General features: G+C 48.8%; 1 protein-coding gene across 1 annotated transcript in view; it reads right to left on the reverse strand.

The window, feature by feature from the left end:
• LOC144596376 (uncharacterized) overlaps positions 1 to 18,983 on the reverse strand; it is a 164,867-nt gene that overhangs the window by 40,818 nt on the left and 105,066 nt on the right. Inside the window, exon 7 of the mRNA XM_078404633.1 lies at positions 49 to 5,250. Coding sequence (XP_078260759.1) covers positions 49 to 5,250 — 5,202 coding nt within the window. The remainder of the gene's footprint in view (positions 1 to 48; positions 5,251 to 18,983) is intronic.

The raw sequence follows: 18,983 nt of genomic DNA on the forward strand, positions 1-18,983 counted from the left end.
CATTTAAAGCATTACTTTTATCGACATTGTGCCTTGATTTTACATTACCCATGGAGGCTTGAGATGTGCGTGTTGTGGTGACCTGAGTCATGGTTGAGGGCTGGCGTATGACTCTCTCTGTGGTGGTAGGAGGCAGTGTAACCGGTACGGTCACTACAGCAGTGGTTGCAATCTGCGTGGTGGTGTCTGAGACTCTGGTACTTGTCGGGACCATCGTACTGGTTGGAGTGGTCAAGGTGCTCGAGGTCACGGAGGTAACTGAAGTCTTTGTGCTGGTCAAAGGGTTGACGTGAGTTGAAGTCCTTGTCTTGCTTGGTTTAGTTGTTTTCATAACACTCGTTGTGGGCATGCTAGCTGTTGTCTTGTCTCTGGCTAAAGTACTGGTAAGAAGTGCTGGACTAGTCCACACGGCGGTAAGCTCACTCTTGACACCTAGAGTCGGCGTCGGTATGTCTGTGGAAGCACTAAAATTGACAGTGTTACTTCCAGTAGACGTCCCGGATGTTATCACAACCTGTGTCGACGATGTACTTCCAGCTTCTCTGGGTGAGTCTGCGGTTGAAGGCAACAAATGTACTTGTGTCGTCCTGGGCATTGTAATGGTGGAAGAGTCTGCTCCTATTTCTGGAGGCTCGCTCTGGACAGTAAAGGCTGGCGTTATCCTTGGCACCTGAGTGTTGCCAACACCACTACTTTCCGATTCAACTAGATCTGGTTCAGATGTTGTAAAGTTGTAATTCACTGCTCCGGAATTATTCACTGCACCTTGAGAATCCCACTGTGTTGGAGACAATGTTGCTGCAATTAATTTAGTAACATTGTACACTGTGGAAACAAATGTGGTATTTAAGAAATCATCTGTGACTCTGGGGCGACTTGTTGCAGTGATAGGAGTTGTCGTTTCAGCACGTGAAGTAAAACTTGCCCAATTTGAACTATTCATGTCAGTTGGCTGTAAGGTAGATACAACAAAGGACCCTTCTTCACCTGAACTACTGATAACATCATTGAGGTCCATAGGTATAGATGTTGAAAGTGGAGCTGCCCCATCAGTGCTATCTGTTGTCGTACTTACGGAACTTTTCGGACTGTTCATAGATGAGTTTGCAGGATGTTCAGAACTATTCAGTGAATAGTTCACAGAAATGGTAGAATAGTTCAGGAAGGTGCTGGGAGAGCTTGCAGAAGTATCTGGTATGGACTTTTCAAAAACATTTGATGTAATACTTACAGCGCTTTCAGAATGATTTGGTAAGATGTTGGAGGCATTTTCGAAATTTCTTGAAGTTCCTGAAAACCTTTCAGAATGAATCTGTGTGTCGTTTAAAGAGCCGTTTGACATATTTGGAAACCTTTCAGAGTCATGCTGTGCATGAATTGTAAACTCTTCAGAAACAGTTGGCAAAGCACTTAATCTTTCAGTAGTATTTGATGAAGTATTAAAGTACATTGCAGAATCATTCTCTGAACTGTTTAAGGACCACTCAAGATTATGTGGTGATGTATTGAAAGATTTTGCAACATAATCTGGTGAAGAACTGATTGACCTTTTAGAATCAGTTGATGAAGTGTTTAAAGTCCGTGAGTCACTTGAAGTCACTTCGGAAATATTTTGTACAGTAATGAATATTTCAGAATCATTTGGGGAAGAGCTGTAGGAACTTTCAAAAACATTTATTGAAGTGCCAAGAGACCTTTGAGAATTATCTTGAGCATGTATAAAAGCACGTTCAGAAATATTCAACGAAGTATTTGGTGAAAAGCCTGAAGAGTTTTCAAAAACATTTGTTGACGCACTTGATGCTCTTTCAGATCCCTTTAGATCAGTTAACGTGACACTTAATCGGTCAGCTTCAAACGATGAGAAACTTAATGATCGCTTAAAATCATTCTGCAATGTGCTTAGTCTTTCACCATCAGTTGGTGTATGCACTAAAGTTCGCTTTATACCATCCAGTGACGTGCTTAAGCTTTCAGCATCCATCGGTGAACTACTTAAAGATCGCTTAAAATAATTTTGCGAGGTATTTAATCTCTCGAAATCATTCCATGATGTACTCAATCTTTCAAAATAATTTGGTGAAGTGCTTAATAGTAGTCGCTTATAACCATTCAGTGAAGTACTTGGTCCATCAGGGTCAATCGATGAGCTACTTAAAGATCTATTAAAACCATTCAGTGATGTACTGGGTCTTTCAAAATCATTCTGCAAAGACGTTAGTCCATCAGGATCGGCAAGTGAACTGGTTAAAATATGTTTAAATTCATTCAGTGATGTACTTAACCTTTCAAAATCATTCTGTGGAGAAGTTAGTCCATCAGGATTGGCAAGTGAGCTGGTTAAAATTTGTTTAAATTCATTCAGTGATGTACTGGGTCTTTCAATATCATTCTGCGGCGATGTTAGTCCATCAGTAGCGGCAAGTGAACTGGTTAAAATATGTTTAAATTCATTCAGTGATGTACTTAACCTTTCAAAATCATTCTGTGGAGAAGTTAGTCCATCAGGATTGGCAAGTGAGCTGGTTAAAATTTGTTTAAATTCATTCAGTGATGTACTGGGTCTTTCAATATCATTCTGCAGAGATGTTAGTCCATCAGTATCAGCAAGTGAACTGGTTAAAATTTGTTTAAATCTATTCAGTGATGTACTGGGTCTTTCAAAATCATTCTGCGGAGAAGTTAGTCCATCAGGTTCGGCAAGTGAGCTGGTTAAAATTTGTTTAAATTCATTCAGTGATGTACTGGGTCTTTCAAAATCATTCTGCGGAGAAGTTAGTCCATCAGGTTCGGCAAGTGAACTGGTTAAAATATGTTTAAATTCATTCAGTGATGTACTTAACCTTTCAAAATCATTCTGTGGAGAAGTTAGTCCATCAGGATTGGCAAGTGAGCTGGTTAAAATTTGTTTAAATTCATTCAGTGATGTACTGGGTCTTTCAAAATCATTCTGTGGAGAAGTTAGTCCATCAGTATCAGCAAGTGAACTGGTTAAAATGTGTTTAAATCTATTCAGTGATGTACTGGGTCTTTCAAAATCATTCTGCGGAGAAGTTAGTCCATCAGGTTCGGCAAGTGAACTGGTTAAAATGTGTTTAAATCCATTCAGTGATGTACTTAACCTTTCAAAATCATTCTGTGGAGAAGTTAGTCCATCAGGTTCGGCAAGTGAACTGGTTAAAATGTGTTTAAATCCATTCAGTGATGTACTGGGTCTTTCAATATCATTCTGCGGAGATGTTAGTCCATCAGTATCGGCAAGTGAACTGGTTAAAATATGTTTAAATTCATTCAGTGATGTACTTAACCTTTCAAAATCATTCTGTGGAGAAGTTAGTCCATCAGGATTGGCAAGTGAGCTGGTTAAAATTTGTTTAAATTCATTCAGTGATGTACTGGGTCTTTCAATATCATTCTGCGGAGATGTTAGTCCATCAGTATCGGCAAGTGAACTGGTTAAAATATGTTTAAATTCATTCAGTGATGTACTTAACCTTTCAAAATCATTCTGTGGAGAAGTTAGTCCATCAGGATTGGCAAGTGAGCTGGTTAAAATTTGTTTAAATTCATTCAGTGATGTACTGGGTCTTTCAATATCATTCTGCAGAGATGTTAGTCCATCAGTATCAGCAAGTGAACTGGTTAAAATTTGTTTAAATCTATTCAGTGATGTACTGGGTCTTTCAAAATCATTCTGCGGAGAAGTTAGTCCATCAGGTTCGGCAAGTGAGCTGGTTAAAATTTGTTTAAATTCATTCAGTGATGTACTGGGTCTTTCAAAATCATTCTGCGGAGAAGTTAGTCCATCAGGTTCGGCAAGTGAACTGGTTAAAATGTGTTTAAATCTATTCAGTGATGTACTGGGTCTTTCAAAATCATTCTGCGGAGAAGTTAGTCCATCAGGTTCGGCAAGTGAACTGGTTAAAATGTGTTTAAATCCATTCAGTGATGTACTTAACCTTTCAAAATCATTCTGTGGAGAAGTTAGTCCATTAGGTTCGGCAAGTGAACTGGTTAAAATGTGTTTAAATCCATTCAGTGATGTACTGGGTCTTTCAAAATCATTCTGTGAAGAAGTTATTCCATCAGGATTGGCAAGTGAACTGGTTAAAATTTGTTTAAATCTATTCAGTGATGTACTGGGTCTTTCAAAATCATTCTGTGAAGTACTGTGTGTCTGATGATCAGTTGGTGAGATGCTCAAAGATTGCTTAAAATGATACAGTGGTGTATTTAATCTTCCAACATCATTTGGTGAAGTGCTCAATGAATGCTGAAACCCATCTGGCGAACTATCTATTCTTTTAGGTTCAGTTAGTGAACTACTTAAAGATTGTCCTAAATCATTCAGTGAAGTATTTAATCGTTCAGGATCAGTCAGAGGAGTACTTAAAGATTGTTTAAAATCACTCGGTGAAGCACTTAATCTCTCAACATTGTTCGGTGAAGTACTTAGAGATATTTTAAACTCAGTTGAACTGTTTAGTTTTTCAGAGTCAGTTGGTATAGTATTTGATGATAGCCTTAAATTAGTTGAAGTACTTTCTTCAAAATCATTGGTCAAATAGTTCAACAAAGCTTTAAAATCATTCGGTAATGATTCGAATTCATTCAGTGAAGCACTTAAAGATCTGGTAGCAATACTGAATGATCTGTCAGAAACACCTGGTGAAGTACTGAGCATTTTAGAATCGGTTGATAAAATGCTGGAAGGCTTTGCTGAATAGCTCTGTTCACTGCTTAAAGATGCACTAGTTCCACTTGACACGGTACCTAGAGGCACAGTGACATCAGGCGACTCTGTAGACGAAGGCAACTCGGAACCTCCAGGTGAAGTATTCAAAGACCTTTGAAGGTCTCCTTTCCCTGCTGAGGATGTTCCCTGAAACAACCTTCTGACTCTTCCATCTTCACTTGTGTCCTCACCTCCAACAGACGATGCAGAAGGGAAATATTGGGAATCCACCCAATCTTCAGATATGTAACCACTTGCAGAAACCAAAATGTTCGATGAAGCATGTGCTATGCTTTCTGTGGATTCTGAACTCAAAGTCAATGTGGGTGGGAAGCTTTGTGAATTCTGTGTCACTGGGTCAAAGGAGGTGGACAGTTCCGTTCTTTCCAAAAATGTACTTTCATTGGAAGTTTGCAGTTCCAGTTCTCTGGAAATCTGTACACTGTGGCTCTGAGAATCACGTTCCCAACTTTCAGATGTGAAGCTACCGTGTGGTGGTCTTCGAGTTCCAGTCCCTGAAAAAACACAAAGAGATTTATAGCAAACACTTTTAGCATCTCTTTGTGTTGTGTGCGTCAAGAGAATAGCACAACAGTGACAGGTAAACATTTTATCTGATTGAAAGGGAAGAATAGTTACATTGAGACCGCCCGTCACAGCTTGGTTTGGGAACAGCTCTGCCCAAGACCACAAAAATTGCAGAGAGTTGTGGATGTAGCCCAGTCCATCACACAGACCAGACCCCCCACCATTGACTCCATCTGCACTTCACGCTGCATCGGAAAAGCAGCCGACATAATCAAAGACATGTCCCATCCGGGTCATTCCTTCTTCTCCCTACTCCCATTGGGCAGAAGGTACCAAACCTTGAAAGTGCACACCACCAGACTCAGGAACAGCTTCTTCCCTTCTGTTATCAGGCTTCTGAACGGTCCTTCCATAGCTAGGATACTGTCTGATTTACACCTCTATCCCATTGCAGACATTGGATTTTGTCTCGAGAACTGATGCGCTACAATGCTGAGAACTATATTCTGCACCCTGTGCTCTACCTGTTGCACTTGAGTTTGACTTAACTGTATCTATATGTGGTACTGTATTGTCTGCTTTGGATAGCAAGCAAAACAAGGCTTTTTACTGTACCTCTGTGCACGTGACAATAATAATCCTGAACCTAAACCTAAACCCTCCTAAGATTTTGGGAAGAGGTGGCTATGGATGTAGTGGATGCACTTAATTTAGTTTAGTTTAGTTTAGTTTAGTTTAGTTTAGAGATACAGCGTGGAAACAGGCCCTTTGGCCCACCGAATCCACATCAACCAGCAATCCCTGCACACATTAACACTATCCTACACACACTAGGGACAATTTGCACATATACCAGGCCAATTAACCTACATACCTGTACATCTTTGGAGTGTGGGAAGAAACCGAAGATAGTGGAGAAAAACCCACGCGATCACGGGGAGAATGTACAAACCCCGTACAGACAGCACCTGTGGTCGGGATCAAACCTGGGTCTCCGGCGCTATAAGGCAACAACTCTACCGCTGCGCCACCGTGCTGCCCACTTGACATTATCGCAAGGGCATACAAGTTTATTAACTGGCACTTTCTCCTGTGGCTTCAAGAGATTCCCCTTGCGACCAGTCTTCTCCAACATCCCAGTGATATGCTGGTAGGTCAGTTGGCTGCCGACAATGACCCCTTGGCATTGTGGAGACACAAGGAACTGTAGATGCTGGAATATTGAGAAAAACACAAAGTGCTGGAGGAACTCAGCGGGACAGGCAGCATCTGCCGATAGAATGGACAGACGACGTTTCGGGTCGGGACCCTTCTTCAGATTAGGTGGGCAGAGCATCAAAGGAGTTGATGGTCATGAGAATGGGAACAGGTAACAGAACAATGGGAGAATGGGTGATGTGTGTGTGTGCGTGTGTGTGTATCTGTGTGTGTGGGCGTGTATGTGTGTGTGTGTGTATCTGTGTGTGTGTGTGTGTGTGTGTGTGTGTGTGTGTGTGTGTATGTGGGGGTGGGTGTGTGTGTGTGTGTGTGTGTATGTAGGTGTGTGTGTGGGTGCGTGTGTATGTAGGTGTGTGTGTGGGTATGTGTGTGTGTAGGTGTGTGTGGGTGTGTGTAGGTGTGTGTGTGTATGTATGTGGGGGTGGGTGTGTGTGTATGTGGGTGTGTAGGTTTGCATTGTATGTGTGTGGGGGTGGGTGTGTGTGTGTGTGGGTGTGCATTGTATGTGTATGTGGATTTGTGTGTGGGTGTGTGTGTGTGGGTGTGTGTGTGTGTAGGTGTATGTTTGGGTGTAGGTGTGTGTGTGTGTGTGTATGTGGGGGTTGGTGGGTGTGTGTGGGTTTGTGTGTGTGTATATATGTGGGGTGTGTGTGTGTGTGTGTGTGTGTAGGTGTGTGGGTGTGTGTGTATGTGGGGGTTGGTGTGTGTGTGTGTGTGTGTGTGTGTGTGTGTGTGTGTGTGTGTGTGTGTGTGTGTGTGTGTGTGTGTGGGGGGGAGGGGTGTCTGTGTGTGTGTGTTTGTGTACTGGGTACTGGGCCCTTCATTTATCAGGAGGCAGGAAGCTCTTTAGAGGGTTGTTTTGAAGCGTTCTGCGGATGTGGTAATTAGGGGGTGGAGACCGATTGTCAGTAATAGGAGGTCCAGGTTAACAAAAGCTGCAGCACTAATTATGGATGTTACATGCTGCACAGGGATTTGAGGTTTCCTTCCTATCATTTATTCCTACAGATGCAGTGATGGGAGTCTTCACATATATATACATTATTGCCATAGTTCAGATGCAGAGTTGGAGAGAGGCAGCTCCTATCTACAGCATTTTGTCCTTTGTATGTAAAGTTATCAGCATATTTAAACAAATTACATTCACTTGTGTCTCCATTTTCCAGGGATATTGTTTTATAATTTAGAAACTAAGAACTGAGTGTGCTGGCTAATGCATAAAAAAACACAAAGTGCTGGAGTAACTCAGCATGTCAGGCAGCATCTCTGGAGAAAGCGGATAGGTGACGTTTCGGGTCGGGACCCTTCCAGATCGAAGCAGGCAGTGTGTGTGTGTGTGTGTGTGTGTGTGTGTGTGTGTGTGTGTGTGTATGTGGGGGTGGGTGGTTGAAGGCCATGGATGGGAGATGGCCAGAGACGACGAGATCAGAAACAGTCGGGGAGATGATGGCCTGGTGTGTGGGGTCACGGTCTAGATGTTGGTATGAGAAGGTGTCCAAGTCCCGACCTGAAACGTCACCTATCCATGTTCTCCAGAGACGCTGCCTGACCCGCTGAGTTACTCCAGCACTCTGTGAAACGTCACCTATCCATGTTCTCCAGAGACGCTGCCTGACCCGCTGAGTTACTCCAGCACTCTGTGAAACGTCACCTATCCATGTTCTCCAGAGACGCTGCCTGACCCGCTGAGTTACTCCAGCACTCTGTGAAACGTCACCTATCCATGTTCTCCGGAGACGCTGCCTGACCCGCTGAGTTACTCCAGCACTCTGTGAAACGTCACCTATCCATGTTCTCCGGAGATGCTGCCTGACCCGCTGAGTTACTCCAGCACTCTGTGAAACGTCACCTATCCATGTTCTCCGGAGATGCTGCCTGACCCGCTGACCTACCCCAGCACTCTCTGACATATTGTTTTCCAGTTTCCTGTTTTGATATTTGACCCAAAGCAAAATCATGAGAGTTGCTGACTGTGAGGGCAGCAATACTTCCGAAATGCCTTTATTAAAAACAGAAGATAAAGATCAACCATCTGCAGAATATTACCACTGCTACAAATCCCCTTAATCTATAAATGGATCACATTCGTTACCTTTTTGCAGAAATCCTGTTCTGAGTATTATGTAATCTATCAAACAGTTTACTTTCTGGATTTAGACTTTAGGAATCCTACTTGCATAGAGAAAGATTTAATAGCCAATGCCTTGCCAATACCAACATACACTGCTCTATAATAAGTGCAGTCATACTCAGTCATATAATACCAACATACTCTGCTCTATAATAAGTGCAGTCATATCTGACATATCGGAGCCTTTCATATCTTTTTAGGACCCAAATTTAAAGACGGGGAAGAGACAACTGATTGTTACTTGGTTTTCTATTGATTTCTTCCCTGTCTGCCCTGCTCACCTTTATACATGATTGTTGGATCTGTTTGTATCAGAGGGCATTGAGTTGACCATCCTGCACTGGTGTGTGAGCTGGACACAGATCCAAGATGGACTATGTGTAGGAAGGAACTGCAGATGCAGGTTTAAATTGAAGATAGACACAAAATGATGGAGTAACTCAGCAGGACAGGCAGCATCTCTGGAGAGAAGCAATGGGTGACGTTTCGGGTCCAGATCCTGAAGAAGGGTCTCGACCCTAACCATCACCGATTCCTCTCCAGAGTTGGCTGCCTGTCCCGCTGAGTTACTCCAGCATTTTGTGTCTGTCCAAGATGGTCTAGATGTGGACTCTGATGGCATGAGCCACCAGCAGAGATGCAGAACGTCAGGCAATTGGCCACTGAGTTCCCAGTAGGTTTGTCTTTGCTCTCCATCCTGCGGACCAGTGCGGGCAAGCCCGGTGACTGGCTCTGGATTGGAAAATCCAGTTTGGCTCCCGATCACGCCAAGCTGCAAAGAAAGCCCAGTGCATAAACCTGATAAGTTGGGATGGCAGCTTCTGGAATCTTCTGCGAGTGTGAAAACAGATGTTTACATCTGGATCCACGTGCCTGTCGTGATGAGATGGCCAAACCAGAGCCACTACTGCTGGGCTTTTACACCTATGGCGAACAGCATTGCGTGTTCACAAGATCATAAGGTCAGACGTTCCAGTAGAATTAAGCCATTTGTCCCATCAGTCTACTCCGCCATTCAATCATGGCTGATCTCGCTTTCCCTCTCAACCCCATTCTCTTGCCGTCTCCAAATAACCCCTGACACGCTTACTAATCAAGAATCTGTCAATCTCCGCCTTAAAAATATGCATTGCCTTGGCCTCAACAGTCATTCGTTGTAATGAATTCCACAGATTCACCACACTCTTGCTGAAGAAATTCCTCCTTATCTCCTTTCTAAAGGTATGTCCTTTTATTCTGACGCCATGGCCTCTGGTCCTGGACTCTCCCACAGGTAGAAACATTCTCTCCACATCCATTCTATCCAGGCTTTTCACTATTCAGTAAGTTTCAATGAAGTCCCTCAACACCTCCCCCGTCCCACACCCCCTCCCTGTCCCACACCCCCTCCCCTGTCCCGCACCCCCTCCCCCGTCCCGCACCCCCTCCCCGTCCTGCACCCCCTCCCCCGTCCCACACCCCCTCCCCGTCCCACACCCCCTCCCCGTCCAGCACCCCCTCCCCGTCCCACACCCCCTCCCCGTCCAGCACCCCCCTTCCCAATCCAGCACTCCCTCCCCGTCCCACACCCCTCCCCGTCCCACACCCCCTCCCCGTCCCACACCCCCTCCCCCATCCCGCACCCCCTCCCCTGTCCAGCACCCCCTCCCCGTCCCACACCCCCTCCCCGTCCCACACCCCCTCCCCCATCCAGCACCCCCTCCCCGTCCCACACCCCCTCCCCGTCCCACACCCCCTCCCCGTCCCACACCCCCTCCCCGTCCCACACCCCCTCCCCGTCCCACACCCCCTCCCCATCCAGCACCCCCCCTTCCCAGTCCAGCACCCCCTCCCCGTCCCACACCCCCTCCCGGTCCCGCACCCCCTCCACATCCCTCACCCCCTCCCCGTCCCACACCCCCTCCCCGTCCCACACCCCCTCCCCGTCCCACACCCCCTCCCCGTCCCACACCCCCTCCCCGTCCCACACCCCCTCCCCGTCCCACACCCCCTCCCCATCCAGCACCCCCCCTTCCCAGTCCAGCACCCCCTCCCCGTCCCACACCCCCTCCCGGTCCTGCACCCCCTCCCCATCCAGCACCCCCCCTTCCCAGTCCAGCACCCCCTCCCCGTCCCACACCCCCTCCCCGTCCCACACCCCCTCACCGTCCCACACCCCCTCCCCATCCAGCACCCCCCCTTCCCAGTCCAGCAACCCCTCCCCATCCCACACCCCCTCCCGGTCCCGCACCCCCTCCCCATCCCTCACCCCCTCCCCGTCCCACACCCCCTCCCCGTCCCACACCCCCTTCCCAGTCCAGCACCCCCTCCCCATCCAGCACCTCCTCCCCCGTCCAGCACCTCCTCCCCGTCCCACACCCACTCCCCGTCCAGCACCCCCTCCCCCGTCCAGCACCCCCTCGCCCGTCCCACACCCCCTCCCCGTCCCAAACCCCCTCCCCCATCCAGCACCCCCTCCCCCGTCCCACACCCCCTCCCCGTCCCACATCCCCTCCCCCGTCCAGCATCCCCTCCCCGTCCCACACCCCCTCCCCGTCCAGCACCCCCTCCCCCATCCAGCACCCCCTCCCCCGTCCCACACCCCCTCCCCGTCCAGCATCCCCTCCCCGTCCCACACCCCCTCCCCATCCAGCACCCCCTCCCCCGTCCCACACCCCCTCCCAGTCCAGCACCCCCTCCCCGTTCCACACCCCCTCCCCGTCCAGCACCCCCTCCCCGTCCCACATCCCCTCCCCGTCCCACACCCCCTCCCCATCCAGCACCCCCTCCCCATCCAGCACCCCCTCCCCCGTCCCACACCCCCTCCCAGTCCAGCACCCCCTCCCCGTTCCACACCCCCTCCCCATCCAGCACCCCCTCCCCCGTCCCACACCCCCTCCCCGTCCCTCACCCCCTCCCCCGTCCCACACCCCCTCCCCATCCAGCACCCCCTCCCCGTCCCACACCTCCTCCCTGTCCCGTACCCCCTCCCCCGTCCCACACCCCCTCCCCCATCCAGCACCCCCTCCCCCGTCCCACACCCCCTCCCCATCCAGCACCCCCCCTTCCCAGTCCAGCACCCCCTCCCCGTCCCACACCCCCTCCCGGTCCCGCACCCCCTCCCCATTCCTCACCCCCTTCCCGTCCCACACCCCCTCCCCGTCCCACACCCCCACCCCGTCCCACACCCCCTTCCCATCCAGCACCCCCCCTTCCCAGTCCAGCACCCCCTCCCCGTCCAGCACCTCCTCCCCCGTCCAGCACCCCCTCCCCGTCCCACACCCACTCCCCGTCCAGCACCCCCTCCCCAGTCCAGCACCCCCTCCCCCGTCCCACACCCCCTCCCCGTCCCAAACCCCCTCCCCCATTCAGCACCCCCTCCCCGTCCCACACCCCCTCCCCGTCCCACACCCTCTCCCCGTCCCACACCCCCTCCCCATCCAGCACCCCCCCCTTCCCAGTCCAGCACCCCATCCCCGTCCCACACCCCCTCCCGGTCCCGCACCCACTCCCCGTCCAGCACCCCCTCCCCCGTCCAGCACCCCCTCCCCCGTCCAGCACCCCCTCCCCCGTCCCACACCCCCTCCCCGTCCCAAACCCCCTCCCCATCCAGCACCCCCTCCCCGTCCCACATCCCCTCCCCGTCCCAAACCCCCTCCCCCATCCAGCACCCCCTCCCCCGTCCCACACCCCCTCCCCGTCCCACATCCCCTCCCCCGTCCAGCATCCCCTCCCCGTCCCACACCCCCTCCCCGTCCAGCACCCCCTCCCCCATCCAGCACCCCCTCCCCCGTCCCACACCCCCTCCCCGTCCAGCATCCCCTCCCCGTCCCACACCCCCTCCCCATCCAGCACCCCCTCCCCCGTCCCACACCCCCTCCCAGTCCAGCACCCCCTCCCCGTTCCACACCCCCTCCCCGTCCAGCACCCCCTCCCCGTCCCACATCCCCTCCCCTGTCCCACACCCCCTCCCCATCCAGCACCCCCTCCCCCGTCCCACACCTCCTCCCCGTCCCGTACCCCCTCCCCCGTCCCACACCCCCTCCCCCATCCAGCACCCCCTCCCCCGTCCCACACCCCCTCCCCATCCAGCACCCCCTCCCCCGTCCAGCACCCCCTCCCCGTCCCACACCCCCTCCCCATCCCTCACCCCTCCCCGTCCCGCATCCCCTCCCCGTCCCGCACCCCCTCCCCGGTCCAGCACCCCCTCCCCGTCCCAAACCCCCTCCCCCATCCAGCACCCCCTCCCCCGTCCCACACCCCCTCCCCATCCCACGGGACAGGCAGCATCTCTGTAGAGAAGGAATGGGTGAGGTTTCGGGTCGAGACCCTTCCTCAGACTGATGTCAGGGGAGTTGGTGGGACAAAGATAGAATGTAGTAGGACAAATAAAACTAGAGGGAGAACTGGGAAGGGGGAGGAGATAGGGAGAGAGGGAAAGCAAGGGCTATCTGAAGTTGGAGAAGTCAATGTTCATACCGCTGGGGTGTAAGCTGCCCAAGCAAAATATAAGGTGCTGTTCCTCCAATTTGCGCTGGGCCTCACTCTGACAATGGAGGAGGCCCAGGACAGAAAGGTCAGATTGGGAGTGGGAGGGGGAGTTAAAGTGCTGAGCCACCGGGAGATAAGGCAGGTTAAGATGGATTGAGCGGAGGTGTTCAGTGAAACGATCGCCGAGCCTGCGCTTGTTCTCACCGATATACAGGAGTTGATACCTGGAACAGCGGATACAATGGATGAGGTTGGAGGAGGTGCAAGTTTTAGGCCCGACTGTTGTCAGAAATATCAGCGCCTATTTGCACATTTGGTGCATCTGGGAAGCTGAGATCAAACACGTTTTGATCCCAGTAATGGCTGGCAGATATTCTGTATCAAGTTCAGAAGTTGTAGGAGCAGAATTAGGCCATTCGGCCCATCAAGTCTACTGCGCCATTCAATCATGGCCGATCTACCTTTCCCTCTCAACCCCATTTTCCTGCCTTCTCCCCATAACCCCTCACACCCGTACTAATCACGAATCTATCAATCTCCGCCTTAAAAATACCCAATGACTTGGCCTTCACAGCCGTCTGTGGCAATGTATTCCGCAGAATCACCACCATTAGACTTAAGAAATTCATCCTCATTCCCTTTCTCTAAGGAGATTCTTCCTTATCTCCTTTCTAAGGATTATCTTCCTAAAGATTTCAAAAGCAAATTTGCTTTTTGTTTACGGTATAAAGATTGCATGGCAATCATAGACCAGAGAGAGAGCTAGATAGAGCTCTTAAGGATAGTGGAAGGTTCCTGCCTTCTCCCCATACCCCCTGACTCCGCTATCCTTAAGAGCTCTATCTAGCTCTCTCTTGAATGCATTCAGAGAATTGGCCTCCACTGCCTTCTGAGGCAGAGAATTCCACAGATTCACAACTCTCTGACTGAAAAAGTTTTTCCTCATCTCAATTCTAAATGGCCTACCCCTTATTCTTAAACTGTGGCCCCTGGTTCTGGACTCCCCCAACATTGGGAACATGTTTCCTGCCTCTAACGTGTCCAACCCCTTAATAATCTTACATGCCGCCCCGATTACACAATTGTTGGCCTGGTTTTTTTCCTTTCTAAAGGAAGCAGACTGTTACGTATTGATGTGGCTCTCTGGTCACTGATTACTTCAATAAAGTAAAGCAGTTGATTAGGTTTTGTGCCGCACTATTGCACAGTGCTCCAGAGGAAGGGACCAGGGATTGTTGGAAGTGCAGGAGATAGCAGCACACTCAGCATAACGGAGATGGAACAGTTTAACATGTTCTATCACACACACATGACTCTAAACACAGACCATTCCTACAATGGGCACAATCACAGGGGCACATTGTTCCCGGTTCCTGCTTCTTTCCATTCCGTGACGGTCACACCCATGAACTGGCAGGAAAATAGTCCTCACTTCTCCCAAGAAGGATTTAACAGATACAATTGCAACAAACCTGACAAAAGCATCATTGTTTAGGGCTGAGGACCGACTGCTGAGAGGAAGAGAAGGGTTGGGCTTGCCTGCCTGTGATGTTGAATACAGTTAATGAATAGCCACCGCCACTGATGCTGAGCCTTTACAATCACCAAGTCCCTTCCGCTGGGCCTGGGGAATGAGAGACTCCATGGGGAATGTGCTTCTGTCCTCCTCGAGCTCTCAGCCTTCCCACCTGTGGGGTGGGGGAGATGGCAGGCGAGGTATATCATTGGGTAGATGGTAGATGGTGGACTCTGCTACTCCCAGTGAAACAGTGAATAGGCACAAGGTTCTCAGTGTGGTCCCAACCTGAAACGTCGCCAATCCATTCCCTCCACAGATGCTGCCTGACCTGCTGAGTTCCTCCAGCACTTTGCGTTTTGATCCTTTTCTACTTTGGGTCAAGAATTCCAGAAATCATTTGGGATGGAGCATGGAAAAAGACCAATATTAGCTTCCCGATTGAAAGACTATCACACTTGAAGCACAAGTCATTACCTGTGACTCTTCAGAACACAAACTACTATACAGTAAGGACTAAATGGACTGAAGGGCCTGGTCCCTGCCACTCTATGACTCTAAAGCAAGCCAACTGTTCTATATTGTGCTGAAGATGTCCTGGTTGGGTTGCTCCAGGGCCGGGCCAAGCTGGCCATCCGCGAGTCACGGCGCCAGGCGGAAGAGGGCTCTGCCCGAGCCGGCTGCCTGCCCCTTTTCCGGGGTTACGTCCGTGCCCGGGTGGTGTTGGAGAGGGACTACGCGCTGTCCACGGGCACCCTGGGGGGTTTCCGGGACCGCTGGGCACCGCGGGGGGTGGAATGCATCCTTGTCAAGGAGTGTAAGATAGTTGTATAATAGCTTATTGCTTGTCTTGTATTATGGTGGTGGGTTGTGTTTTGGTTTTATTGTACTGTACGTATTATTTTAATATTTGAATAAATATTTTTGATTAATAAAAAAATTAAAACTGTTCTACATTGTTCTGCAGTCAGTCATTATGTCGTACAGCACAGAGACAGGTTATATCACCAATATAACCTGTATAGTGCCCGGTGTAAAAAAACAGGAGAACGATAGATAATTGTAAAAATGCCGGTCATTTCACTGAATGAAAGTAACACTTTCTGATGGAACTTTACACTCACATAAACACAAAAACTCCAAAAGAATGAAAACAGAGTATTAGAGTCACACAGCACGGAAACAGGCCCATCAGCCCAACTTGCCCATGCAGACCAACATGTCCCATCTACACTCGTCCCACCTGCCTATATCCCTCTAAACCTTTCCAATCCATGTACCTGTCCAATTGTCTCTTAAATGTTGTTATAGTACTTGCCGCAACTACCTCATCTGGTCGCTTGTTCAATATACCCACTGCACTCTGAGTGAAAATGTTGCCCCTCAGGTTCCTATTAAATCTTTCCCTTCTCTCCTTAAACCTATGTCCTCTGGTTCTTGTTTCCCCGACCCTGAGTAAGGCTCTGTGCATTCACCTTATCAATTCTCCTCATGATTTTATACACCTCCATATAAGATCACCCCTCATCCTCCTACACTCCAAGGAATAAAGTCCTAGCCTGCCCAACCTCTCCTTCAGTCAGACCCTTGAGTCGTGGAAACATGCTTATAAATCTTCTCTGCACACTTTCCAACTCAACAACATCCCTTCTACAGTTGGGAGACCAAAATCAAACACAATATTGTAAATGCAGTCTCGCCAACATCGTGTACAACTGGTCCGACAGCTTAGAGTTTTAGTGACATTGTGCTGAAAATTTGATAAAAGTTCATGAAAGCAAAATAAAAAGATCATAGCATAATTAATGCTAATGAAAGTAGATGAAAAGCCAAAATGGGTGCAATTTGGAACAAAATGTTGTCTCTGCACATAACAATGGTGAGAGTAATCTGATGAGAATTTCAGATGGATCTTTCTCTGGTACAACAATAATCCCCTCATCTCAAACTACCTCACTCTTGCATTCCGCAGAGGAGCTTAATCCCTTGCTCTTGTTAAAATAAATTCCTCTACACACAAGGAGCAATCAACAATCAATACATGTGAACAACATGAGAAAAGGCAAACGGGAAGTTTAGTGATGCTGAAGTGCAGTGAAACACATAAACTTAGTTTAGTTTAGTTAACTTCTGGCGAAGGTTAATGTAAGAAAATAACTGCAGATGCTGGTATAAATCGAAGGTATTTATTCACAAAATGCTGGAGTAACTCAGCAAGTCAGGCAGCATCTCGGGACAGAAGGAATGGGTGACGTTTCGGGTCGAGACCCTTCTTCAGACTGGCGAAGGTTAACTTCAGTCATAGTCCCCTGGAGAGCAGGTTTCTGCAGTGGGAAGCTTCTCACAGTGCCCACTACCGTTTGCCTCCATGTGAGGACAGGCGTACCTAAACATATATGATCTCCCAGTTGCCGAACACTTTATCCCCCCTCTCATTCCCACACCGACCTTTGGAGGAACAGCACCTTGTATTTCACTTGGGCAGTTTACAACCCAGCGGTATGAATTTCAACTTCTATAACTTCAAGTAACAATTGCTTTCCCTCGCTCCACATCCCTCCACATCTTAGTTCTCCCACCAGTCTGACTGTCCTGATTAAATGTTACCTTTGCATGCTACGTTGTCACCTTCCCCTGATCTATTCTACACTTTCTTTGAAGCTCGTCGCCTTTGATGTCTCGTTTTCACACCTTATTCTTCCTTATCTCTGTGTCTCCCTCTCCCCTGACTCTCAGTCTGAAGAAAGGTCTCGACCCGAAACGTCACACATTCCTTCTAGCCAGAGATGCTGCCTGTCCCGCTGAGTTACTCCAGCATTTTGTGTCTATGTGCAGACAGGATTCTCAGCTTTCTTTCCCACAAGTATCATGTCGTTTCTGCATAGTTACTCATTTGTAGTGGACCACACAAACTGATAGCAGAGTGTTTCTCAGCTACTGCAGTGGCAACATTATTCATTGCCTTTCGGCTGATCCAGACTTCCTTCCTAGAGTCCCACTCCCAGCACGTTCCCAGAAGTAGCAGATATCATCTGCTGCCATTTCCCACTCATGTATTCCACAGGGAATTAATTGATGCTGATTTTAGCTCCATGATGTACAATAGTAATTGACTGGATTTTAATGGCCCAGTGAGTGGGGTTTCCACAGCGAACGCTCTGCCTAATGAAGGAGCCACAGAACTGTTCAAATGATTTAATGGGCCCACGTACATATATGTGGCCTTCTCAAGGGATAGACAACCTTGCATTAACTCAACCAGCAGGTTCTCAATACTCCCTCCGCCCATGGCAAGTCCCAACTCTCCAAAATGCATCTCCTCACACTAATGAGGATTTGGTTGGCGCCGAGAACAAAGGGAGGCCCAGTGTTGGGGGGCCGCCGAGAGTTCAACGGGGGACCATTGGGAACCAAATGAAATATTTTGTAACTTTGTCGGCACCCTTTATGTGGTGACTCTTTGCATACCTTGTGTATGCAAAAGAAAGAATCTCACTGTGACATGGCACATGTGGTAATAAATTATCATTCATTCATTCATTCATGTCAGGTCAGAACAAGGGGCCACAGTTTAAGAATAAGGGGTAGGCCATTTAGAACTGAGATGAGGAAAAACTTTTTCAGTCAGAGAGTTGTGAATCTGCGGAATTCACTGCCTCAGAAGGCAGTGGAGGCCAATTCTCTGAATGCATTCAAGAGAGAGTTAGATAGAGCTCTTAACGATAGCGGAGTCAAGGGTAATGGGGAGAAAGCAGGAACGGGGTACTGATTGAGAATGATCAGCCATGATCACATTGAATGGCAGTGCTGGCTTGAAGGGCCGAATGGCCTCCTCCTGCACCTATTGTCTATTGTCATTTTAGCTTTTGGATTGAAAATATGCAGGTAAACTTCACTTAGGGTTCCTTACAGCAGGTAAAGCACAAAGGTTTATACTATACTATGTTTATACAATAAAGGAGATACGGTTAATCTGGAATCATTTTCTGATTTGAATTTAAATTGAGCCCGTTGACCGTTTTGACCAGAATCGGGGAAGTGAGAACCAGAGGACATAGGTTTATGGTGAGGGGGGAAAGATTTAATAGGAATCTGAGAGGTAACTTTTTTTTCCCACAAAAGAGTGTAACGAGCTGCTGGAGGAGGTAGTTGAGGTAGTATCGCACGTTTAACAAACATTTAGATAGGTAAATGGACAGGACAGGTTTAGTGGGATATGGGCCAAACACAGGCAGGTGGGATTAGTGCAGATGGGACATGTTGGTCGGCGTGGGCAAGTTGGGCCACAGGGCCCGTTTCCAAACTGTGTGACTCTATCTGGGCTTTGATCCTCTGAAGTCCAATTAAAGGCCTGGATAGAGTGGACGTGGAGAGGATGTTTCTAC

The sequence above is a fragment of the Rhinoraja longicauda genome, chromosome 8, assembly GCF_053455715.1.
Source record: "Rhinoraja longicauda isolate Sanriku21f chromosome 8, sRhiLon1.1, whole genome shotgun sequence".
NCBI classification, from domain to species: domain Eukaryota; kingdom Metazoa; phylum Chordata; class Chondrichthyes; order Rajiformes; family Arhynchobatidae; genus Rhinoraja; species Rhinoraja longicauda.